The sequence below is a fragment of the Phyllostomus hastatus genome, unplaced genomic scaffold (genome assembly GCF_019186645.2).
Source record: "Phyllostomus hastatus isolate PE091 unplaced genomic scaffold, TTU_PhHast_1.1 phas_scaffold_46, whole genome shotgun sequence".
Taxonomy (NCBI): domain Eukaryota; kingdom Metazoa; phylum Chordata; class Mammalia; order Chiroptera; family Phyllostomidae; genus Phyllostomus; species Phyllostomus hastatus.
The window spans coordinates 17,945,274-17,971,455 of record NW_025334032.1 but is presented as its reverse complement, the minus strand read 5'-3'; the positions used below and the strand labels follow the sequence as shown (position 1 = coordinate 17,971,455).

The following is a 26,182-nucleotide window of genomic DNA, read 5'->3' as shown; positions in this document are numbered from 1 at the left end:
AAATATCAATGTACGGTTGCTGGGGGTTATGGCCTGCAACCCAGGAATGTACCCTGGCTGGGAATCGAACCTGGGACACTTTGGTTCCCAGCCCGTGCTCAATCCACTGAGCTATACCAGCCAGGGCAAGTTTAGTTATTTTTTAAAACTGAAGGATATGTGAGTATTATTAAACTAGAAATTCATAGTTGATATTGTTTAATATTTCAGATTTTAATCTTTGATGGTAGATTCACTAAACAAAGAATAATTGCCCCTGCTATTTTCTTTAATAGTTTGGATTTTAATAGTTTGTGTATCTACCTTTAAAACATAGGATAGGTAGATTTGGTTTAAGAGATAGTGGGTGGCTGATAACAGTGGCTTTGCCACATGAAGGGCTGGGCTAGGCGCTGGCTTCAGACCATCCTGAATCTGCTCAAACAAGCAACAGCTGGGATCAGCCTCTATACCTCTCTCTGAATGGCCCCAGGCTCAGCACTGGCAGTAGCCCTCTGTGGATAGCATTAACATGGGTGTCCAACCTGTGGTCTGTGGGCCGCATGTGTCCCAGGTTGGCTATGAGTGTGGCCCAACATAAAATTGTAAATTTAGTTAAAATATTATGGGATTGTTTTGTGTGATTACACGTTGCAATGTATTTAATGTCTCGAAGAGTGGTCCAAGACCATTCTTTTTCCAGTGTGGTCCAGAGACGCCAAAAAGTTGAACACCCCTGCTAGAGTTTATGCTGAGGGGCCCCAGACAGAACACGGGTTGAGGCTGACCTTGGTCTACACCACATGAGAAACCCAAAACCTGTGCACCCAGTGGACAGTTGTAGACCATGTTGGAGCACTACCCAACCACCTCTACAAGCCATGGATGGAGCTGGTTACTGGCTAGGGGTCATAGCCAGTTCTACAACCTGTCTGGACTGGGTAAATCCCTCCCATTGACCTGCTGACAGCAAGCAAGACTTATCTACAAGAGGACAGAGTACTCAGCCCACACCAAGGGAGCAACTCGAGTACACAGCTTGGGAAATGGGGGGGCTGTGCCATGGGATCCTACAGGACACCTACTATATTAGGCCATGATACCAAGGCACAGAGTCAGAGCAGCTTTACATAATACATAGAAACAAACACAGAGAGGCTGCAAAACAAGGAGACAAAGAAATATTGCCCAAATGAACAGATAAAAACTCTAGTAAAAGAACTAAACAATGAAGATAAGCAATGTATCAGATGCAGAGTTCAAAACAGTGGTTGTAAGGATGCTCAAGGAACTTGGTACTTCAACAGCATAAAAAAGACCTAGGCAGAAATGAAGGATATACTAACTGAAATCAAGAACAATTTACAGGGAATCAACATCAGAGTGGATGAAACCAAAAATCATATCAGTGATTTGGAACATAAGGAAGAAAAAGACGTCCATCAGTACAGCAACAAGAAGAAAGAATCCAAAAACTTGAGGATAGTATAAGTAGCCTCTGGGACAAGTTCAAGCATTCTAACATTTGCATCATAGGGGTGCCAGAAGGAGAAGAGAAAGAGCAAGAAATTGGAAATCTATTTGAAAAAATAATAAAAGAAAACTTCCCTAATTTGGTGAAGGAAATAGACATACAAGTCTAGGAAGCACAGAGAGTCCCAAACAAGATAGATATAAAGAGGACCACACCAGGACACATCATAATTATAATGCCAAAAGTTAAAGAGAGAATCTTAAGAGCATCAAGAGAAAAGCAGATAATTACTACCTACAAAGGAGTACCCATAAGACTGTGAGCTAATTTCTCAAAAGAAACTTTGAGGCTAGAAGGGATTGGCAAGAAGTATTCAAAGTGATGAAAAGCAAGGACCAACAACTTAGATTACCCTGTCCAGCAAAGCTATCATTTAGATTCAAAGGGCAGATAATAGTCCTTTCCAGATGAGGTAAAGCTAAAGGAGTTCATCATCACCAAACCATTATTATATGAAATGTTAAAGGAACTTAAGAAAAAGAATATCAAAACTATGAACATTAAAATGGAAAGAAATACACAACTGTCAACCATTGAATCTAAAAAAAACAAACTAAGTGAACAAACAGAACAGAAGCATAGATATGAGAACATTGGAAGAGTGGCCAATTTGTAGGGGGTCTGGGGGAGTGGGGGGAAAGGTGAAGAGATTAAGAAGTATAAGTAGGTAGGTACAGAATAGGCAGGGGGATGTTACAGGCAAATGTAGGAAATGGAGTAGCCAAAGAACTTACAGGCATTGCCCATGGCCATGATTGCTGGAGGGAGTGGAGGGTGGAGGGTGCTGGGTGGAGGGAGCAAAGGGGGGAAAATTGGGACAACTGTAATAGCATAATTAATTAAAAACTAAATAAAAAAGCGTAAAAAAAGCAATAGTGGGTGTTTTTTTCATATATTTTGTAATCAGTAAGAAAGATAGACTGGGAATTTTGTTGGCAAGCAGGGAAATTGAAGTTTGGCTGAAGAGGTGTAAATACCAAAGGTGTAGAGAAAATGTAGAGACAGAGGATGAGGAGAGTGTTTGTGATATTGAAAACTTTTGGTAGAAGAAAACTCATAGTTATGAAACTTTTGGAGTAAGGATTTTTGCTTGAGGTACTTGAGCATGTTGTTAATGAACTATTCTGTGTAAAATTCAGGATCATGGTAATCTAAAAATAATTTTTAACTGGAATAGTTACACAGCTAGCCCTTTAAATGAGTAATTTTCAATGATACTTTTAATATTTATAAAATTAATATATACTCAGTGTGTAAAAGTAAAAGGAAGAAAATAAATACTACCCCAAATCCTGTGGCTCCACAGAACCATTCTTTCTGCTCTCCCTCCGCCCGTGCATGCATTCATCAGGTATGGAACCCATTTCTGTTGATACTGTGGTGTTTAAGAAAGACTGCATGTCTGTGTGCATTCTTGTGAGCAGTGTGTCTTCTGGAACTAGGAAGGCATTTTGAGGAGCTGACATTTAAACACAACCAAATGAAGTGATGGAATGAGTCCTGGAAGGAGGTAGGAGAGTGTGTCAGGGTTCTGAGCTGGAACTGAGCCTGGTGTGCTCAAGGAATGGCAGGATCACAAAGTGTGGCGTGGCTGGGAGAGGCAGGAGATGATATTGGTGCAGCAATGAGGGACCAGTTCAGGTAGGCTGTCCTCAGGACTTTGGATTTCATTATGAGTGTGATGGGAGGGTTTGAGTAGACTATGATATTTTTATTATTTATGTCTTAAAAAGATGACTTTGCTGTGTGGATAATTTACTCTCGGGACAAAAGTAGAAGCAGGGTGATCAGCTACTTAGGAGAGTTATCGCAATTGGATAGTAGCTGTGTAATGATCATATTTGGGGTATACTTTTAGAAGTAGAGTCAACAGGATTTACTGATCTGAATCATTACTTAAGAGTCTGAAAATGTCTTTATTTTCCTTTTTTCTTATGCCCATATTCTTGAATCATCAATCAGATGTAGAGATTTTGATTTGAAGTTGTTTTCCCCTGTCCTCTCTGAAGGTATTCCTTCATTACTAATGAGAAGTATGGTGTTAATCTGATTATTACTTTTTTGAAGTTACATCTGGAAACTTTTAGGATTTCCTGTTTATCTTTTATGTTATGAGATTTTGCTACATATGAGTTTTATTTTTATGCTCTGAAATTTTTTCTGAGTTTGAGATGTAAAAGTTCATATGGATTAACACTTGGTAATCATCAATTGAAGACTGTGTACTTATCGAAAAATTTTCTAAGAATTCTGTTGTCTTTCATTGTGTTGGATTTCTCAGTTTGCATTTAATTTCCCTTTAACAGCTCCATTCTGCTATCAGCCTATGTTTAAAATTTGTGTTAGCTCTTTAAAAAACTTTACAGTTATTTCCTTTGTACTGCTGCTTTGCCTTGGCAGCAGTTATCTGTTCAGTCCCTGTATTCTGCCTGTCCCAGAGTGTCACATAAATGGAATCATATAGGATGCAACTTTTGGAGACTGGCTCTTTTTACTTGGCCTATTTGAGATTCATTGATGGTGTTGTGTATATCAATAGTTCATTCCTTTAATTGAAGAATAGTGTTCCATTGTATGAATGTACCAGAATTTGTTTATTCATTCACACATTGAAGGACATTTGAGTTGTTTTTCAGTTTTTAGCATTTATAGATAACGCTGCTATAGACACATATACAGATTTTTATGTGACCATAAGTCTTTATTTCTCCAGAATGAACACAAGTGTGATCATCAGGCCATATAGTAAGTGTATGTTTAACTTTTAAAGACACTGCCAAAGTGCTCCAGAGTGGCTGGACCAGTTCTGTTTTCATGTGGAAGAGCTCCAGGGGCTCTTCATGATTCCTCACCAGCACTGGGTGGGAGTAGTGTGTTTTTATTCCAGTCATTCTCATAGGTGAGTAGTGGTACTGCATTTGGTTTTTAATTTGTATTTCCTTAATGACTAATGATATTGAGTATCTTTTCATGTGTTTCTTTGTCATTTATCTTCTTGGTGAATTGCCTGTTCAAAACTTGCTTATGTCTTATTGGATTTTACCACCCCTACCATATTGAGTTTTGAGAGTTCTTTTGAATATCTGGATTCAGTTCTTTTATTGGATATGTGTTTCACAAACATATTTTCTCAGTATTTTCATCTCTTAACAATGTCCTTTGCAGAGCAAAACCTTTAAATCTTGGATGAAGTCCAATTTATCAATTTTTAATAGGTCTTTTTTTAAAAGATTTTATTTATTTTTATTTTTAGAGAGGGAAGGGTGGGAGAAAGAGAGAGAGATGGAGAGAAACATCAGTGTGCGGTGTCTGGGGACCGTGACCTGCAACCCAGGCATGTGCCCTGGCTGGGAATCCAACCTGTGATGCTTTGGTTCACAGCCCGCGCTCAATCCACTGAGCTATGCCAGCCAGGGCAATTTTTTTTAATAGGTCTTGATTTTGGTGTATTATGTAAGAACTCTTTGTCTAATCCAAAGTCACAAAGATTTCTTCCAATACTCTTTTTTTCTGCTAAGAGTATTATATAGGGTTTTACATTTTACGGTTATTGTCTTCTATTTAAGTTAATTTTTATATGGTGTGTGGTATAGGATGAAATTCTTTTTTGAGTTTACCAAAGAAAGCATTTTTTAAAAACATTTAAATTGCTTTTACCTTTAAGACTAAACGTTTTAAATCAGAGCTTTAAAAAAATATTGATACCTTGGCTGCAGACCAGTAAAATCATGATTTGTGAAAGATGGGTTTTAGAATCAGTGTACAGGGTCCAGCAGAGTTAACGCCTGCTTGAGTTTGGTAGGGTAAATGATATGTATATAATAATTTACAGTTTTAATTTGAACATGTCACCTAAAATGTCATATGGTGTGCTTGAGTGTGATGTTTTTATGTTACAGAATTACATGCTTATGATTTTGTAACAAAATAGGGGTGTTATTTGTGCTGGACCCATATATACACACACACACACATATACATATATATGATTTTATTTATTTTTAATGAGAGAGGAAGGGAGAGAGAAAGAAAGGGAGAGAGAAAGAAAGGAAGAGAAACATTGATCCATTGCCCCTTGCACACCTCCAGCTAGGGACCTGGTCTGCAATCCAGGCATGTGCCCTGACTGGGAATAAAACTCATGACCGCCTTTTGGTTTTCAGGCTGGCACCCAACCCACTGAGCCACACCAGCCAGTACACTTTTTAAAAATACACTTTTAATTTTATAATTTTAGATGTTCAGAAAAATTGCAACAATAATAAAGAGTTCCTGTATACCCCACAACATTTCCCCCAGTGTAAGCATCTTACTTTAGTGCAGTATAATTGCTATAGTAGTGATATACTAATATTAACTTTGTACTTTATTTAGATTTCCTCATTTATTAAATGTTCCTTTACTATCATAGGGTTCCATCCAGGGTATTATATTACCTTTAGCTTTCACGTCTCCTTGGGCTTCTGTGGCTCTGATAGCTTTTCAGACTTAGTTATTACTGTTTTATTTGATTGCTTTGACAGTTATGAGGCTTAACATTCAGATATTTTGTATAATATTTGAATTGGGATTTGTCTGGTGTTTTTCTCATGGTTGGACTTATGTTTTATGTTTCGGAGGAAGATCCCAGAGGTAAAGCGCCTTTCTCATCACATTGTATTCAGGGTACACATTGTCAGGGTGGCTATCACCATGGATCTTGACCTTCATCACCTGGCTGAGGTGGGTTTGTCAGGGTACTCTGCTGCACAGCACAGTTAAGGAGTGGGTATTATGTTTTATGCACCTCCATGAGGGAGTAGTATCTACAAAAATGTTTTAGCTTTTATTTCTTTTAAATTTCTGTGGAATCATTGGTAATGGTCCTCTCCCATTCCTAGATTTGTATCTTTTCTATCAGTTCTATTTATTTTTTAATAACCAATTTTTGGCTTCACCTATTTTTTTCATATTTTTGTTTTAAATTTTATTGATTTTTGCTCTTGTAATTATTTGCTGATGCTGACTTTGAATTTAATTTGCTTTTCTTTTTCTAGATTTTATTGTATTAGCTCATATTGATTTGAGACCCTTCCTTTTTTAATAAAAGCATTTTATGCTAGAAAGTTTTCCTCTGAACACTGCTTTAGCTGTATCCCACACATCTTAATGTTTTGTATTTGCGTTTTCATTCAGTTCAAGATATTTTCCAGTTTTCTTTGAGACTTTCTCTGGCCATTGTATTATGTAATAGTGTGTTGATTGACTTTGAAATATTTGAGGATTTTTTAGATATAATTCTGTTAATTTTTAATTTAATTCTTTTGTTGATAGAGAACATACTTTGAATAAGCTCAGTTATTTTATATTCACCAAGGCTTGTTTTGTGATCCCCCAAATGCAGCTTGTCTTGAGACATGTTCCGTATGCACCTGGGAAGAAAATGCACTCTTCTCGATGGATGGGGTGCTCTGTAACTTATGGGTAGTGGGCAGTGGTGGTGTTGGAGTCTATGTGCTGGCTCACTCTTCGGTTTTTTTCCTGATCACCGAGAAAGACGCTCTTTCAGTGGAGCCTGTGGGATGTCTAGGGTTTCAGTTTTATTTCTGGTTTTTGTTTGGTGTAGGGTTTGGCAGCACACAGCAGAGAGGTTGTGCTTTATAGCGGGAAGGTGGAGGGGTGCTGCATTTGGCCAGTAATTCCTGGGTGTGGGAATTTTCACTCCCAGTGTCTGGGAGGGAGGGCTGGGTCCTTAATGTTCAGGCCTCTACTTTTACTTCGTATTCTTTGCTCTCCTGGTGTTCCATCCAGACCATTTGGCTTGCTTAAGTAGGGCAATCAGCAGTTGTCTGGTTGTGTGGGATGGGATAGAGGACCAGGAGTTTGCTTTCCATCCAGACTTTTAGCCAGTCCTCATCCTGCGGCCCTACTTCATCCACGTCTTCTGAGGTACTGAGGTCCCTTTCTGGAGCCTCCTGGGCTTCTGTGTTTCTTCTTGGCCTTTGTACTCTCCCCTCCCCCAGATCCCTCACCCCAGTAGGTGTGGAGCTTCTGTTTTACTGTCCTCCTGAATCATTTCTCACCAATCCATTTGCTTTCTAGTTTCTCACATTTTGTTGGCTTCTCTTTTGCATTGTTTCTGCCTTGTTTTCTTTGTCCTTGTTGATTTCTGACTTAAAAAAACTTGATTCTCAATTTAGTGGGTTTTATGAAGAGAGTGGATACACACATCTGGTTTAAGCCATCATCTTTATCTAGAAATGCAAACACAATTTATAAATTGTCCATTTGATTGCTCTACAATCCACTTCTAGTTTTTTGTTTGTTGACTCAAACCTTGGAGCTTCTCAGAAGTTGTCTTTGAGCAGGCTTACTTCTCTCATGCATCCTATTTCTCACTGTGGCTTTAACTGTACCTTATTTCTTTTTTTTAATGATTATCAGTCCAATTTGTTTTTTATCTCTTAGGATTTTTCAGATTGTGTGGCCTGTTGCTGCCTTCCTTTTTTATTTTATAGAACTGTTATTTCATTTATTTATTCATTCATTTTGTTTTGATTTCTTAGAAGCTTTTTCATCCCCTCAGTTAAAACCTTGGATAGGTGGTAGGTAGATGCATGTGCCAAGCCTACTGTCTTGACTGGAAGCTGCAGGTGATCAAAATGGACTGGCGATAATTTGCATTCTTTTATTTACCTTTCAGCTGATGTAGCCCAACAGTTCCAGTATGCTGTGCGAGTTATTGGCAGCAACTTTGCCCCAACTGTTGAAAGAGATGAATTTCTGGTAGCTGAAAAAATCAAGAAAGAACGTATGTATTTTTCCTAAATGTTGTCATGTGTTGGATTGTTAAACTTGTCAAAACTTCAGAACATACACACACAGGGTGGGGCAAAAGTAGGTTTATGGTTGTGAGTATGTGAAACACAAAGTTTATTCTTATATTTTTATTCATTAATTATTATATTATTTTCCATATGAACTATACCCTCTATGTAGTTCCTGAGGTATTATTATATAAATACATAATTGTGTTAAAATAAGGACAATTTAATTCTGTCTTTTGTTAGAACATAGTGCAAGAGGATTGTTTTAAGTACTGTCAGTAACAACATAATTTGGTATAAGAGTGTGAGGAATATAAAAGGATTTAATATAACTTCCTGCTTATCTTCTGATTTGCAGTATTTAATATTATGCACCTGTTGACCAGATAATATAGAACACTTACTATCTTATAGTAAACAACTCTTAGTGAGTCCAATAATTGCTTCTATTAATTGTCAACATCTAAACTTAATAGTTATTTAGAACTTACTATGTGAACATTTTAATTCTGAGATGATACTGAAAGCTTTCTTAAACATTGTTACCTTAGAGAAGAAAGCTTTCCATTTTCTAGTATCTGGTTACTAGTGCATCCTGTGTAAGGTGGAGCTCTGCCTTCCTTCTGTACTGTGGAGTGTCTAAGGGAGGGAAGCTGTGAGCATGGGGACCCACCGTGTATGAGAACCGTTCTTGTCTGGCTGGAGAGTTGTTTCTTTGGTGGCCAGGTCCCCCTCCTTAGTTTTCTGGACTGGATGAACCCAGCTCTGGTTGCCTGAAAAGCCACCTTGCCTTGAAGGTCACTGGTCTTCCTGCTGGAGCCTCACTGTTAAACTGTGCAAATGAAATGGGCTTTGGCTTATTTCTAAGTGTGCTGGAAAACTGGTAATGACACCTTCTGGGAGATCTGTTCTTAATGGTACAGTTTCTCACCCCGCTGCTGCATTATTTACTGCACTTGACCAGTGCTCTGTGTGGATGTCCTTTTTCAGAGCTGTGTAACTGAGATGGTGAGGTAGCTGGTGGTAGAGTTGAGGCTGTGGCATGTGAGTAAATGGATCTGGCTGTGGCTACGTGTATAAGTTCAGAGCCTGATGAGCAATGCAAGTCTGAAATGAGGATTCTGCTGACATGAGTCAGATCTTGGTGTTACATAGTGTGTATGTCTTATATAAGGTGGAGGGGTAAAAATGCAGAATTTATCCCGCTGTTAACTTATAAGAACTTATTTTCCTTTCTTGTCTCTAAAACAGAATGTAAGAACACTATTCTTGAGCCCTGATGATTATTACATTTAAGATTATTTTTACATTTTATTTTATATTTTCGATTATTAGTGAGAACTACACTTAGTAGGTACTATATTAACAGACCATTCCCTTTACAGATGTACTTTTCCAGGCTTTGTGGTCTAAATTCAAAATTATATAACTGGCAGCTACAATGTTGCAGTGAATACTGCAAGGAAATCTTGGGATTTCTTTTTTTTAAGAACACAACTATAACCATGTACAGTCATTTTCCTGTATGTCTTCTGTGTTTTTGAAATAAGTCTTTCTGTATATTGATGCACTTTGCTTCTTCTGCCTGTTCCCATCAGGTGTCCACAGCTTCTGTTTGGTACCCTTGCCATTAACCCCCCCAGCTCTGCTGTGACCCAGCTATAGTTTGTAGCATTATTGATGGTCCTCTCATATAGTGATCACTATTGATCTATCGTTTTTAAATATTTCTTAGACATAGTTTTTATACATTAACATTTTTGAAATTAGATTAATTTTTGTTAGATGAGTTATGGTTGAGTTGGTAGATTAGTTGAGTTATATGATGAGCAAAACTCATCATGTATGATAAAATTAAACACCTTTTGGTTTTCTAATTTTTCACATTGATAAGTGGGTAATTGTAGCTAAAAATTTGTTCTGTGTTTAACAATCTCTTAGATGAAACTTTCTGGGGGTAAATATTCTGTGCTCACTTTTATTGGTATTATTTACTATTATTTTGTTGTCATGTGACAACAAATATCTATGAATTAGTGTCAGTCTCATTCTATAGAAGGAACACTGAATTTCATGGTTGTGGTCCTTTGGAGTATTTTTATGTAAGCTTTAAAAGATAATAAGGTTATGAAATTTTAATTGCATTAATTTTGTTGAATGCATTTTGTAAGGATACATTTTAAAGATAGATTCACCTTTTGGCATCGGAAGACATGGAAGTGCAGATGTGATTAGGGCGATATGTCCTACTGTGGTTCAGGTACTCAGTACCTGATGCCAGCACCAGTTCCTAGCCGATGAATGTGAAACAGTGTTGGATGTCAAGTCAGTCATTGTCTTTCTACAAAGGAATTTGAACATTTAAAGCTAAATGAGGTTGGCTGATTAAATTTTAAGAAAGCAGTCCTACTAAATTGGGATAATTAAACACGAAGGTTCCTTGGAGGCTACTGAAGCTGTAAGCGAGCTATTAAAAGTGCTGCCTTTTCTCATGGGTGTAGCAGGGTTTCTTTGAGAGGCACCTGTGCACAGATGATGTGTGCAGCATTGTAGATGTGGGCGAGTGGGGCCTCTTCCCTCACGGGCCCAAGTCCTGTGTGTAGTCTTCATGGAGTGGAATAGAGCATGGACTTCTCGTTTGTAATTGGGGCTTTCAGAATATTTGTAAGTGCAGTGGAAAGCCTATGAAGATGTTTACTGGTAGAATGAGTTAGTGGATGAAAATAAGCTAATGAACTTTTGGTTATTTCAAAACATAATTGACTATGAAGTTTGCTGTATGTGTTAACAAAAATACTTAGAATATATAGTTTTAAGTCAGACTATTATGAATGCTATACTATTTTGTTACGCCCTTTGAATGTAGGATTCCAAAGATATTTTCACTTCATAGTTCTCCCTCCAGATAGCCATTATTGACTAGTTAAACTAATGGTAGTTTTTCTTGCTGGACTATTTATTGATATTTGTCGATAAAATCTAAAAGGTCTCATCATTTCTATTACTCTAATGTTTACATAAACTATTTGATTCCAGTCTAAAATTGTCCATGTTTTATAAATATCAGAGAGATTATATGAATTGACCAAGTTCACAAAGCTGAAATGTCACTTATTATGTAGCTCTTTTGATTCTTAAGTTCAGGATTCTTTTTAGACTTCAGAGTTGTCAGTTTCTGTAGGTGAAATAATGTCATAAATATGAATTTTGATGTATGTGATTAACATGCTTATTTTCTTTTCTAACTTACAGTTATTCGACAAAGACGAGAAGCAGATGCTGCATTGTTTTCAGAACTTCACAGAAAACTTCATTCACAGGTATCATACAAGTATTCTGAAAGCCATGCTATATGAATGCTATGAAGCTATGAGAGTGATCTGGGAACATTTGAATTTTTCTCTCTGGTATCATTAAACTTTTCTATATTGAGTAATGGCTTGTAGTTGTAGATGGAATTTCCTTTTTAAAAGATTTTCACTCCTAGAAGTAAGTTTTAACTGGATTTAATGCTAAATTGCTTATAAAGATGAATGAAACTACATTGGGAAAATAATCAGACTTATGTACACAATCAGTATATATTACAGAGGCCTTAATTCTTTTACTGGGAGGAAACACAAGCAGAAGCTTACCTTGTTGATACAGTTTATTGTTTATCAGGCCCTAATTTGTACTGTTTCAAAGAATAACTTAAAAAGTGATTTTGAACTTTTTGTGATTGGATGTTGATACTTGCTCATAGTGGTTTTCTAACCTATTTTTATAAAAGTCTCTGCCAGCCTCTACACCAGTAAATTAATTGAATCTTGGGGAGAGATTTTTGTGATTCTGACTATAAAGGATCTTAGTTCATCTAGCTGCTTCTCTCCATCCTTTTATAGAGAAGAAAGTAAAACATAGAGATACTTTGTATCAACAAAGTATCATAATACTTTGCTCAACAAATATTAGGTTAATGTTACAACAATGAAAATCTTTGAGTTGTGCCTAAATCTGCTAGTAATTTACTCATTATTTTTTCAGGTCTTCCTTTTCATTTGTAAAAATAAGCTTAAATTTATTTGCTGACCATTTTGATTTCTTAATTCAACTTGATTCACTTGGATGCACTGTTTTAAGTATGCTTTTTCTTCTTTGATAATACTTACCTAGCTGGTCGTGGTCCCTGCGTGCTTCATTACCTTTCATTTCCGAGTCCCTGTGCAGTTCACACACCTCAGCACACAGTCCCTCTATCAGACTCTCTTCAGCAGACTGATCCTGTTCAATACCTGTTCTTCTGTGTTAAAAAACAAAGCTGACACCACCTGTAAATATGTTGTTTGCTGACTTTTTTGTGCATAGTTCTGTTCATTTTTACAACTTTGTTCACTTTCCACCTCTTACACATCTTTGATTTTCTGAAACAACTGACGACTATTGCTGCACAGGTAGAATGTCTCCCCTCTTCCCGATGCTTGCAGGGCGTTGTTACACAGACACTCCTTAGGAAACACTCACAGGGGCTTACAGCTGGGCATCCCCCAGCTGGAAGCTGAAATGAGAGCGTACTTTTAAAATTTCCTACCTCTGGGAGTCCATTCATATCTGCCCACATACAACCTGTGTTTCCTTTGGTATTCTCCCTTTCGGTGAATAAGGAGAATACCATTCATCTATTGCCAAAGACTAGTAGATACCATCATGACTCTTCCTCTCTACCCAAGTTTGGTCTGTCCCCAAGTGTTACTAATTGTCCCTCTTACAGATGCCTCTCATCTGTCCCTCTGGAGTTACACAGACCTAGGTTTGAATCCTCGCCTATAGCTTTCATTAAGTTATTTAAGTTTCACCTCTGCTTCACTCAGTTATGGAATGAAGAGAATAAACCTTGTGTCTCAGTGTTGTTGTGATGATTATGGGGTATGAGGCTGCCCCTTCCCTGGGCAGCAAGCCTCCTTTATTTTAGTTTTTTGACTTTTTTAAAAAATATTTTATTGATTATACTATTACAATTGTCCTAATTTTCCCTCCGTTGCCCCCCTCCACTCGGCAACCCCCACTCCCTCATGCAATCCCCACGCCATTGTTCGTGTCCATGGGTCAAGCTATAAGTTCTTAGGCTACTCTATTTCCTACACTGTACTTTACATCCCCGTGGCTACTCTGTAACTACGTATTTGTACTTCTCAATCTCCTTACCTCTTCACCCTTTCCCCCATGACACCCTCTATCTGGCAACCATCAAAACCCTCTCTGTATCCATGATTCTCTGTTCTTCTTGTTTGTGTAGTTTATTTTTTAGATTCAATTGTTGATAGATATGTATATTTATTGCTATTTTATTGTTTATACATTTGATCTTCTTTTTAACTCCTTTTTTTTTTAGATTTTATTTATTTATTTTTAGAGAGGGAAGGGAGGGAGAAAGAGAGAGAGAAACATCAATGTGTGGTTGCTGGGGACCGTGGCCTGCAACCCAGGCATGTACCCTGACTGGGAATCGAACCTGTGACACTTTGGTTCGCAGCCCGCGCCCAATCCACTGAGCTACATCAGCCAGGGCTGATCTTCTTATTCTTAAATAAGTCTCTTTTACATTATATAAAATAATGGTTTGGTGATGATGAACTCCTTTAGTTTTTTCTTGTCTTGCAAGTTCTTTATTTGCCCTTTGATTCTAAATGACATCTTTGTTGGGTGGAGCAATCTTGGCTATAGGTCTCTGCTTTTCATGACTCTGAATATTTCTTGTCAGTTACTTCTAGCCTGTAATGTTAATTTTGAGGAATCAGCTGACAGTCTTATGGGAACTCCCTTGTAAGTAACTAACTGCTTTTCTGATTTTTTTTTATCTTTAACCTTTGGCGTTTTAATTATGATGTGTCTTGGTGTGGGCCTCTCTGCATCCATCTTGTTTGGGACTCTCTGTGCTTCCTGGACTTGGATTCCCATTTCATTCACCAAATTAGGGAAGTTTTCTTTCATTATTTTTTCAAGTAGATTTCTAATTTCTTTTTTATTCTCTCTTCCTTCCTATTATGCGAATGTTGAAACACTTTAAGTTGTCCCTGAGGCTGCTCACACCATCCTTGTTTTTTTGGGTTCTTTTTTCTTCTTGTTGTTCTGATTGTTTTTTGCTTCCTTATGTTCCATATAATTGATTTGATTCTTGGTTGCATCCACTCTGTTGTTGTTTCCCTGTAAATTGTTTTTTATTTCAATGAGTGTATTCTTCATTTCTGACTGGACTTTTTTTATGCTCTTGATGTCCTCACTAAGTTCCTTGAGCATCCTTATAACCAGTGTTTGAACTCTGTGTCTGATAGATTGCTTATCTTCATTTTGTTTAGTTCTTTTTCTGGGTTTTGATCTGTTCTTTTATTTGGGCCATGTCTATTTGTCTCCTTGTTTTGGCAGCCTCCCTGTGTTTGTTTCTGTGTACCATATTTTGCTGTGTATGATGTGCTCCCGTGTATAATGAGCTCCCATGTATAATGAGCACCCATGTTTTTGGTCCAAACTTTCAGAAAAAAAATCTTGTTTTAATTTTTTAAATTAATTTTTTAAATTAATTTTTTATTTAACTATATTTAGAAACAAAACTGATTGTTGTATTTCATGGTATTATTTTGCATGTCCATATTATTGCTTTCTAGAGTTATGCTTTTAACAACACATAAGCATACATAAAAGAATTAAACACATTTATATAGATAGAGAATCAGCAGTACTCATATATTATGCTCATCCTTATCTTCCCGCAAAAAATTGGGTGAGAAAGTGCACATTATACACTGCAATATATGGTATTATGTAGAGCTGCTATGACTCCCTATGTTAGTAGCATGGCCTAATGTAGTAGGTGTCCTGTAGGGTCCAGTGGCACAGCCCCGCCTTGTCATCCAACCTGAGTACTTGAGATGTGCCCTTTGTGTGGGCTGAATACATTCTCCTTTTTAGTTGAGCCTTGACTGCTGTTGGCAGGTCAGTGGGAGGGATATACCCAGGCCGGTTAGCTACAGGAACCACTGACCATCTGTGGAGGATAAGCTGTGCAGGGGCAGGGTGGTGGTGCTCTGATGTGGTCTGTAGCTGTCCATTGGGTGTACAAGCTCTGGGGTTTCCCCACGTGGTGCAAGCCAAGGTCAGCTCCCCCCTGTGTTCTGCCTGGGCCACCCTGCATGAGCTGTAAAGCAATCTGAGATGGCTGTTAATTTTGCCAGGCTTGGAGATTCCCAGGCAAAGCCAAGCTGTGAGTCTAGGCTGGCTGCTTCTAGTACTTGGCCTGGGGTGACTTAGCAAGAGGTATGGGGGTCAGTGAGGCTGATGTTTGTTTGATAGGATTTAGGAAGTTGTGAAGTGTGAGGCAGGACCAGACATTCATATGGAAAAGTCACTGGTAACAGCTTGGGTGAGCCCAGTCAGTTGGGTGGGATGGAATCTCTGGGGATCTTCAGGGTGGGGCAAACAGTGCTAGCCAACAGATGAAGTCTTCGATGTGGCACCTGCCTGCCGGCTCTGTGGCTCTGTGGCTCTGTGAGGGGAGGGTTCTGACAAGAGACAATGGCTTCTGCCCACCTTTATGCCTGGGAGAAAGCTCTCCCCAGCTCTTGCCTTGATACCAGATGCTTGTTTCTCCCTCTTTGCCACTGGTGCCTTTCAAGCTGTTACTCTGGTGCTGGAGCTCAGAGGAAGTGAGTGAGTCTGAGTAGGTGAGTCCATGTGGGTTCTTTAAGAGGAACTGCTTAGGACTCCAAAAGTTTTTTCCACTGACTCAATCTTTGCTTATTTTTGCAGTTAGAAGTTATAGGGACTTATCTTCCTGGCACTGGAACCCTGGGCTGTGGGCCCTGGTGTGAGGCTGGAACTCCTTGTTCCTGAGATATCCCTCCCAAACTTTCATTCACCTCATGTGGATGTGGGACCAGCCCTTTCCGCATCTCCATCTCTCCTACCAGTCTGGATGGATGTAGTTTCTTTAATTCTGTAGTTGCCGGACTCCATTCAAGTAGACTTGTGATGGTTCTAAGTGATGGCTGTTTTATATCTTAGTTGTAATTTTGATGTGGTTGTGTGAGGAGGTGAGCTGTGCTTACCTATGCCGCCATCTTGACTGGAAGTTGCGTCACTCCAGCAGGCCTCCTTGAAATGGCAGCTGCTGCTGACTGACAGCCCTCTGATGCGTAAGGCAGGGTGTCAAACTCATTTTCACTGGGGCCCACATCAGCCTTGCAGTTGCCTTCAAAGGGCTGAAATAATTTTAGGACTGTATAAATGTAACTACTTCTTAACTGTTAAGGAGTTGAAATTACATTTGGCCCTTTGAAGGCAACCACGAGGCTGATGTGGCCCCCGGTGAACATGAGTTTGACATCCCTGGCTTAAGGAAACGGGATTGATAGAGAGCAACTCTTTGGAGATAAGCAGACAATAGTTAGCTCCAGAGGCCCAGATTATAGAGGGCTGTCAAGGTTGCCTTAGCAGATACTCAGTCCCTGAATCCCAGCTCAGCCTATGGTCATTTCCCCTCCAGATGACTGTAGTTTCCTAAGTAGGGCCTGTGTGTCTTGCTTTAGCTCCTCTGTAGTCCATCATCCATGGAACTGTCAGTGAGTGAGTCCATTCACTTCCCTGCATAGAATCCTTCCCTGGTTGCCTGTTGCCTTTAGCTTAAAATCCATTTTCTTGGTGTAGCATACAAGGACCCCTTTGATTTTATGCTTCGCTTCTTTCAGTTTTCAGTTTCTATTTACATGTCTAGCTTCAGCCAAACTTCTCTCTCTCAGTTCCTTGGAAACCCATGCCTATCCCCCTCTCTGCCTTTGTATCACCCATCTTTCTAGGAGACTCATGCCTCTAGAAGTCCTTTCCTGAGCCTGGAACACTCGAGTGATCCTTCCATTTCTGAAATGTAATTTATCATACTGAAATAATTTGCCCACTGTCTTCTTACTACTGGACTGAGGAGTCCATCAGAAGCAGGCCTCTTCTGGGGACTTTGCTGTTTCTGCTAAATTCAGTATAAATCAATTAAAAAATATTTAGTTTTAAAGAGGGAAGGGAGAGAGAAAGAGAGGGAGAGAAATACTCTATGTGCAAGATCGATTGCCTCTCATTGGGAACTTCGGCTGCAACCCAGGCATGTGCTCTGACTGGGAATTGAGCTGGTGACCTTTTGGTTTGCAGGCTGATGCTCAGTCCACTGAGCCACACCAGCCAGGCGTAGATCACTTAGTTAGACAATATTGAGTACTTGTGATGAGCTTATTCTTTAGAGGAATTTCCAAGGAACATTTTATGTAATTAAGAACTTGTATAATGTAAGTAGTGATACCATAATTTGTTTTGTAAAGATACTGATATATTCGGTCTTCTATATCCAAAAGGTAAGGCTACATGAATAGTGTAGAATGCTCTGTAAATTTTGTTTAAATGTATTGCAGGTGGGCTTCTGTTCATGGTTGTAAATCAGGGCAGAGTGCTAGACAATGGAAAGTTAATACAATTTGTAGGACTGCTTTATATAGAAAGCTAGGGTTAGTTATCCTGACAACTAAGATCTTTAGTTTGGTTATGCATGAGGCTGAGACTTACATCTTGCATTTTAGAATTAAAAAACAATTTTTTTATAATACTCTATTTTTTGGCCTAAATGGGACATTGGTAAAAGGGGGGCTTCATATATTTTATGATGACAGTTTTCTTATAATTACTGTGTTTGGGAAGTTGGTTATTATAAGAATTATTTCAAAGGGGAAATATTGTTATTTAAGAATAGAGTAATTTAAAAAATAGGTTCTTTTTATGGACTTTGGAGTTAGTTTTCAGGGGGTTTAAGGTTCCATAGGTATTAACCTCCTGAGAACATTATCTCTAGGATGGATAGTGCAGCATTTGCAGCATTTGTACAGTAAACAAATTTTGATTTGATGTTACCATATGAATTTTAAAATGCATTTCTGTTTTGGAAATAAGAATAACTTAGGAGAGAGGAGTACAAAACTGGAGAGTAATACATTTTTCTTTTAATGTTTTTTTTCCAAACAGGGCGTTTTAAAAAATAAATGGTCAATTCTCTACCTCTTGCTAAGCCTTAGTGAAGATCCACGCAAGCAGCCTAACAAGGTGAGGGGCCCTCTTAGCAGCTTGGTATCTTTTTAAAGGACACTTTGCATCTTTTGTTGGGGTAGTTATGCCAAATTTTGATAGGGATTGGCTTCTATACTTAAAATAATGAGTGAAACAAAAAAACTGGTGTAATTCTCTTGGCAGTCATGGAAAGCCAAGAGATTTCTTCTTGTTTTTTTAAGGGCAATTTTAGTCAGTGTTCTGTGTTTTCTTAAGATTTTTTTTTTCAGATTTTATTTATTTATTTTTGGAGAGGGAAGGGTAGGGAGATAGAGAGACAGAAACATCAATGTGCAGTTGCTGGGTAGGTTATGGCCTGCAACCCAGGCATGTACCCTGGCTGGGAATTGAACCTGTGACACTTTGGTTCACAGCCCGCGCTCAATCCACTGAGCTATGCCAGCCAGGGCTTAAGATGTTTTTTAGAATTATGTTATCAAATGTAATACTGTTCGATTAAATAGGGTATAAACTATCAGTTTTCAAAATTTTTATCGTGTGAAGTTATTAATATTAACATAGCTGCATAATTCTGTTAGGATTTTCTTGTGTTTTCAAATATCATTATGAATATTAATTAGTTATACCAGAGAAAACTTTATTGTCACACAGGTTCAATTTTTGACCTGTGCAGTGTTTGAAAGCAATTTGGCCTCTCTGTATGGTAGAGAGTTTGTTAAAATAAAATACTCTGTTATAGAAATTTGAGTGCTTAAAAATTGAAGAGTGTGGGTGAGTCATATTTATATCTAAAGCCTTATTCTGAGTAATGGGCATTCTTTCATTATATAAGAATGCCAAATTTTTTAAACATTTGAGTAATTATTTGAGTTTTAGTTTGCATGGATTCTGAATAAAGTGTAACTATCACACCATGTGGGGATGTTAGAATTCAGAAAACTTCCTAAAACTGTATCATAATTCAAAAGTGTAACAACTAATTTGCTGTTTAATAAGTGCAAAATTAAATTACAGAAATAGAACTAAACTAAACTTTAATTGCCTTTGTTGGTTTGGGAAAAGTGTTCTGTAATTTTATATTTCCTTTTTAATTTTTTTCCAGGTTTCTAGCTATGCCACGTTATTTGCCCAAGCATTACCAAGAGATGCACACTCAACTCCCTACTACTACGCCAGGCCTCAGACTCTCCCGCTGAACTACCAGGATCGCAGCACCCAGTCAGCGCAGAGCTCTGGCAGTATGGGAAGCAGCGGCATCAGCAGTATAAGCATGCATGCCCTAAATGGCCCGACCCCCACTCCACAATCTCTTTCGGGGTAAATCAAGCTTGCATACATAGATTCCTGAAATAGTAGAAATGGAAAAATCCTCAGGCTTTTCACCAGGCATTTTGTGTTCACGAAAACCATCTTTAGAGGCTTGTATGTGCCAGGAATGTTCTTGGCACTGTCTCTGATATATTTTGTCTTTGGATTTTACTTTCCCTAAAAACTCCATTTCAGATAGGAATTCTTTCTGCTTCTAATCTTAGTTGACTATAGATTTTTGGCCAACTCTCAACCTGTTAAGGCAAATGCATTTTAGTAAGGACCTAGTTCATCAGTATGATGAGGTAACTGATTGACATTTCTCTTACTATTTTCTCATATTTACCTTTCAGTGAATATTATCCCCTTCATTGATGTATGCTATTATCTTCAGGGAATTATTTTTAATAAATATAAATTAAAATAAAGGTGTCTCATCGTCAAATGCTGAGATCTTCAAACTAAGAATTAGGGCATCCTACAGTGCAAGTGAATTAAGATGAGGAACTACGGGAACACACAAGTAAGATGTTATATACTTTGAAGTTTAACCTGCTGTCACATCTGATACATTTTGAGGAAATACAGACTTTATGGTTGAGAATACAGTAGATGCCAGTGCATTAATGCACTTAGAACTTTTTTTTTACATACACATTTTAATGTATAGTTCATTCTTGGAAATCACATTAAAACAGACTGTTATAAGGCGGATATTTTTCCAGAAGAACAATGACTAAAGGATTCACCATCAAATTATGTTTTTCACATGAATATGATATATTATAACTCATTGTGTGACTTAATAAAATTATGTGCAAGTTACTAGAAAATAGAATGTGTGTAACACATGGGTTATAAATGGAGTCTAGAGTTCTAGAAAACAGCATAATTCTACAGATTTAATCTCAAAATTATATTCTGGCTAAAAGAATAAACAGACTTTCTCATTTCCACATTAAAATTTGAAATAATTATTGTCATGATATAAAAAAAGCTTCATAGAGAGCTTTGCACTGAAGTGGTCTCTCAGAATTTTTCTCTTAAATTTAGAACTGTATTCAAAGATGTAGTTTCAGTAGTTGTTGATGACATTTTTTCCCCATTGACAATAGAAAAAAGTAAGAGCTGTTTCAGGGTTTTGATTTCCTGTCTTCATCAGTGGATTATAGTCAGACTCACCAATATTTTACCAGTAATAAATCAGAGCTTTGCTGCTTAGAAACTGGTGGTGTTGAAATTTTTGTTTTTGCATTTTGCAGCTCCAGGAGGTGATAATTATGTTACAGTTTTCCAAATATATGTCAATGGAAATCAGCTCTTGGGTTCTTCGATCTTCAAAGAGTATTTCGGCATAGTCTCCCAATTATTAAAAGCTAACTTTTAGACATTGGATGTGCTTTTGCCTTTGATTTTGTTTGTACATTTTTAAAAAAAGATTTTGTTTATTTATTTTTAGAGAGAGGGGAAAGGAGGGAGAAGGAGGGAGAAAAACATCAATGTGTGGTTGCCTCTTGTACACCTCCTACTGGGGACCTGGCCCACAACCCAGGAATGTGCTCTGACTGGGAATCGTACTGGTGACCCTTTGGTTTGCAAGTCAGCAGTCAGTCCACTGAGCCACACCAGCCAGGGCTTGTTTGAACATTTTTGAAATTAATTACAAATTAGGATTTTTTTTCCCCTATGGAGTACCATGAAGGCTGGGAGACAAGTGAGGACATGGAAAAGGGGCAGTTTTACAGGTTTTTTCACTCCTGTGCTCAACAAATGTTGAGTGAGTGAATGGTGTTAATATTGAAGTTAAAATTAGTAGTGAATTTCAAAGTGGTTTTAGATGAGTAGTATATGTTGTGTATTTGTAAAGAAAAGTCAAATAGGTTTTGTTTTTTATGGTAAGAAATATGTGTGGAGGTGGCATTAAGAGCCTGAATGTCAGACTGATCATTGTTGTTATATTTGGTACAGTTAAGTCAGTTGCTTGTCTCAGATTTATAAGATTGTGTAATTCAATGTAGTAATAAAAGAAAAATTCCTGGAACTGTTTTTGGCTCTTCAGTGAATAGCCTGGGTATTTGAAGATATAAAATGCTCCTTCCTTTTTTTAGACAGTCTCATCAAACTCCAGGAGTAGGAGGAGACTGTCTTCGACAGCAATTGGGGTCACGTCTTGCATGGACTCTAAGTGCAAACCAGCCTTCTTTACAAACCACTACCTCGAAAGGTGTCCCCAACACTGTTTCTCGCAATATGACAAGGCCAAGGAGAGATGGGGACGCAGGTGGTGAGTAAAGATGTATTTGAATGTAGCTTGTTCTAAATGTAACATTTAGAATTTATGCTTCCCTTATTTTAAAATACTGATCAGGAATTTCTGCTTATAACTAAGTGGTTTCTTGTTCTCATGATGAAGTTTGGAATCCTAAGTATGGTCTGTGGTGCCTTGGGAAGTCTAGTTTTGTCACCCCATGTAACCCTGACCTTGTATTCACTAGTGCCATCTGCTTTTCAGCTCACTGCCTGAGTGGTTTCCTCCGTCTGGATCTCTCTCCTCTTCCTTGTCACATTCACCTTCTCTTTTTATTCTGCCTTTCTTTCTGGGAAGGCACCTCCAGGCTGGATTGGGCTCTGTAGCGCGAGTGACTGTCTTCCACTACAGTCTAAGTTCTGTGAAGGAGGGGCCGTTTTTATCTTGGTCACAGTGCTAGTAACTAGCATACTGCCTAGAACGATGAAGAAACTCCTTGCAGATTTATTTGGTGGTTAAGCGAACCCCCCCACTGAGTTTTAAAACTGTTAGATTCCAAAGAAAGTTTGGGTTTCTTACATGAGGACACTACAAATAGCAATAGTTGGAACATGCTTGTCCTGAAAAACAGAAGAATGGGCTTTTTTTTTTTTGGTTCATAATCTGATTCTGAAATTCCTCCAACTATTTTCTGTGTGGGATGGGAGGAGGAGCTGTGTCTCGTAGACTTGTGAGGACATTCGTACACAGCCTGGCCTGCCCCCATGTAGCTGCTCTTAGCGGCCTAGAGTACTGTCCTGTGACATGTGGCTGCTGTGTACTCTTGGGCTTAGAAGCTAGTTTCTAGGTTGAGTCAGAGTGCTATTCTCTCCTTCTTTCTTTTTGTTTGCTGTGTTTCTGGTCACTAACCAGTGTCTTCAAAGCTGTATTCTATACAAAACTAAGAGATAAAAGTGCTTAAAAATACATTTGATTATTCCGAAAGAGCAGGAGAAGTACAAAGGAAGAAAGAACTGGGATAAATAAAAAATACACCTGAATAAAGTAAATTTAAATCCAAATGTATTGGTAATTACAATAAATTCATGGGGATAGACATTTTGTTTAAAAGATTAAAACAAATGCTATTTAGATAATTATACACTGTTTACAAGAGACATTTTGAATATGGGGACACAAATAGGTTAAAAGTAAGTGGATGGAAAAAGTACCTCTTACAAACACTAACCGTGAGAAAGCAGGGTGGCTGTATTTAACATTGACAGTGGCAGGAATGTTAGAAAAGACAGAAAGACATTTCATTACAACAGAAGGGTCAGTTCCTTGGGAAGAAATGCTCCTAAATATATATATTCAGCTATTGACAGAGCTTCAAATGCAGAAAGAAAAACTGAAATAACTGCAAAGAAAACAGACAAATCCACAATTACAATTGGAAAATTGAACTTCTCTCTTAGTAATTGGAAAAAGTAGATAAAAATGGTCAGTAATGATAGGTAAGGGCTGAACAGTACTACTACCAAATTGATATCATTGATGTTTATAGAATATTATGCCCACAGCTGAAAAACAACCTGTCCTCACCTTCGGACTGTGCCCTCTGGGTTCTCAGGGTGCTGATCCCCGGTCTATACTCTGATTCACTTTCCCACTTATATATTGGATTTCTGAGCACTGTCCACTTGTCATTATTTTGAGCAACACCTCAGTTCTGACTTAGCTTTTGTCCCAAGGTTTATGCAAATTCTAAATAACTTTTCTGCTGTATTAACTCCTTTTTATGGGTGTTGGGAATGGACCAAGGTTTGTACACTACCTGTGTAGTAAGCCAGTTTTTCCAAACAGCATTTGAAATAATTATCCATGCTTTTGTGATTTATTTGTGTTGCTCTTTGATTATATATTAAGTTCCCACAGATTGCATTGTCTTTTTAAAAGACTTTTTTGTATGAAGAATCACATGATCTCCATATCCTTTTCAGAAAATTCTTGTTTCTAATAACTTCATACTCTTCAGCTCATTTACTTAGTTTTTAATTTTTGTCTGAATGAAAGTGTATAATCTGGAACTAATTGTGTCATAAGATATATTTCATCTTAAAATGTCTTCTTCACTGATTCTTCTCTTATAAAAACCATTTTGTAGGTACTGTGGAAGTTACTGAGACAGCCCTTGTCAGGGACATTTTGTACGTATTCCAGGGCATAGATGGCAAAATCATCAAGATGAACAACACTGAGAATTGTTACAAAGCGGAGGGAAAGGTACAGTAACTAAAACCCCGTCTAAAATAATGAAAAGATAAATGTGATTCAGACCAGAGAGGAGCTATTAATTTGTGAGGTGTTACTGGGATAATGAGGGCTGGATTTACAAAAGTTGTGTGTATCAGTCAGGTTGCACCATTAAGTTCTGGTTTATATTTCCCTGTACAGTTTATGACTTGTGTAATCTTACTACGGGGCCCTTTGTCAGCCTTTCCTACCCTTTTGCATCCTTTCCCTTGTGCTTCTTCCTTTCCTTTTTGTCACTGATTTGGCCACCCCACTTAGCTGATTTCTATATCCCGTGATGGTGATGTCAGAGGTACCTGAGGGACAGGGGTGGCTTGGCATCTCTGCTGTTGAAGTTGGCTTCCACATAAGGTGGCTTTGCTTGCTTTTGCTTTCATATTCTAGAATGTGCCATTCTCACAGCCCCTTCTTGCTGACGTGTCCTTCTGCACCTCTCAGCTGTTCCCAAGGTGACTGACATCACAGACTGTCCCTGCTATGCTGGGGAACCCTGGCCAGTCACTTGCTGGGGTCATGCTACTTGACCTTAACATTTATTGATTTATTTGTAGGTGTTTTGCTTCCCTGCCTGTTACCTGATACTTTTTGTTTTTCAGAATCTCATTATTTTCACTTCAGTGATGGCATATTAGTTATTTGTAAGTTAAATGTGTGGAAGCCTAAGAATTATAATATTAAAAATACAAATGGTTGAGAAAATTAATTAAAATTCTAGTGTTAATTTTTAACTCTTGATATATTTACTTTTTAGGCAAACCTAAATAAATCTTTGAGGGATACGACAGCCAGACTTGCGGAATTGGGATGGTTGCACAATAAAATCAGAAAATACACAGACCAGAGGAGTCTGGACCGTTCGTTTGGACTCGTAGGTCAGGTATGTTTGTTCATTATTACTAGACATGTGGAATGCTGTTCACCTTGGGAAATGCTTAACTTACTTAAAAGTTTATGAAAATAATTCTTAAGAAGGTTCTTTCTAAATAAAGAAGCTTTACTATTATATCCATTCAAGAAAATAGAAACCACAATAGGTACTGACAAAAATAATCTAATATAGTAAGTTGTTTATATAGCTATTAGAGGACCACAAAAGCAAAAAAATATAAATGCTAATTAAAACAGAGGTAAAACTGGGGAGCAGAGAGAAGGTGGTGGGTTTGTCAGAATCCAGTAGCTCAGAAGAGGGGCTCTCCGCAGAAACAGCACTGTGAGGGGGCTTGCTGGGTCATGGTCCTGTGGATCTGGGCATGCTCCAGAAGCTGGAGATGGAAACTGCTGCTGTTGCTGCTGGCCTGAGTGGTCACAGCTGGGGCAGTGTAACTGGCCCTCTGTCTCTTGTTGCCTCTGCAACCTGACAGGAGGCGGCCAGCAAAGAAGCAGTGGAGTTTGCAGAGTCCTAAGTCCTTTTAGTGGTTAAGCAGCATGGGATTTTGCCCTCAGGTTGATTCTTGGGCAGTAATTATTTCTAACGAAGTCTTCAAAAAATTACTGAGAGGGAGAGCAAGTCAGAAGTAAACCGCACTGTAAGCACTGCACAGCACAGCAGCATGGCTCTGAAGTGAAACATTGGCTTCACCCTTTAATAGTTATGTCAACTTGCACAAGTTACCTCCTCTTGGCCTTAATTTCTGTGTATGTAGAATGGAGGTGATGTTAATATGTAAGATGATGATAATCTCCAAGGTGTTCAGCACTAGGAGACAGTGCCTAGAAAGCTGCTGTCCCAACCTAGCACTGCTGTTCAGACCATTTACCAGTGTAGAGAATTGGCTAGATGAGTCAGGGACCCGTCCCTCTCACCTTAATGCCGATGGGAATTGGTGAGGCCTTCAGGACCCTGCCTGGCTTTAGTGGTACATGGAGTTTGCAAGCCAGGTGAGCCCATTGGCCATCCCTCCCACAGCACGTTCTCATTTCTAAGTTGTTGCTCCCTTT

General features: G+C 38.3%; 1 protein-coding gene across 1 annotated transcript in view; it reads left to right on the top strand.

The window, feature by feature from the left end:
- The window catches only part of TUBGCP3 (tubulin gamma complex associated protein 3), an 89,036-nt gene that overhangs the window by 6,012 nt on the left and 56,842 nt on the right, over window positions 1–26,182 (top strand). Inside the window, exons 2-8 of the mRNA XM_045821546.1 lie at window positions 8,196–8,303; window positions 11,572–11,639; window positions 18,352–18,429; window positions 19,496–19,710; window positions 21,810–21,985; window positions 24,096–24,214; window positions 24,996–25,121. Coding sequence (XP_045677502.1) covers window positions 8,196–8,303; window positions 11,572–11,639; window positions 18,352–18,429; window positions 19,496–19,710; window positions 21,810–21,985; window positions 24,096–24,214; window positions 24,996–25,121 — 890 coding nt within the window. The remainder of the gene's footprint in view (window positions 1–8,195; window positions 8,304–11,571; window positions 11,640–18,351; window positions 18,430–19,495; window positions 19,711–21,809; window positions 21,986–24,095; window positions 24,215–24,995; window positions 25,122–26,182) is intronic.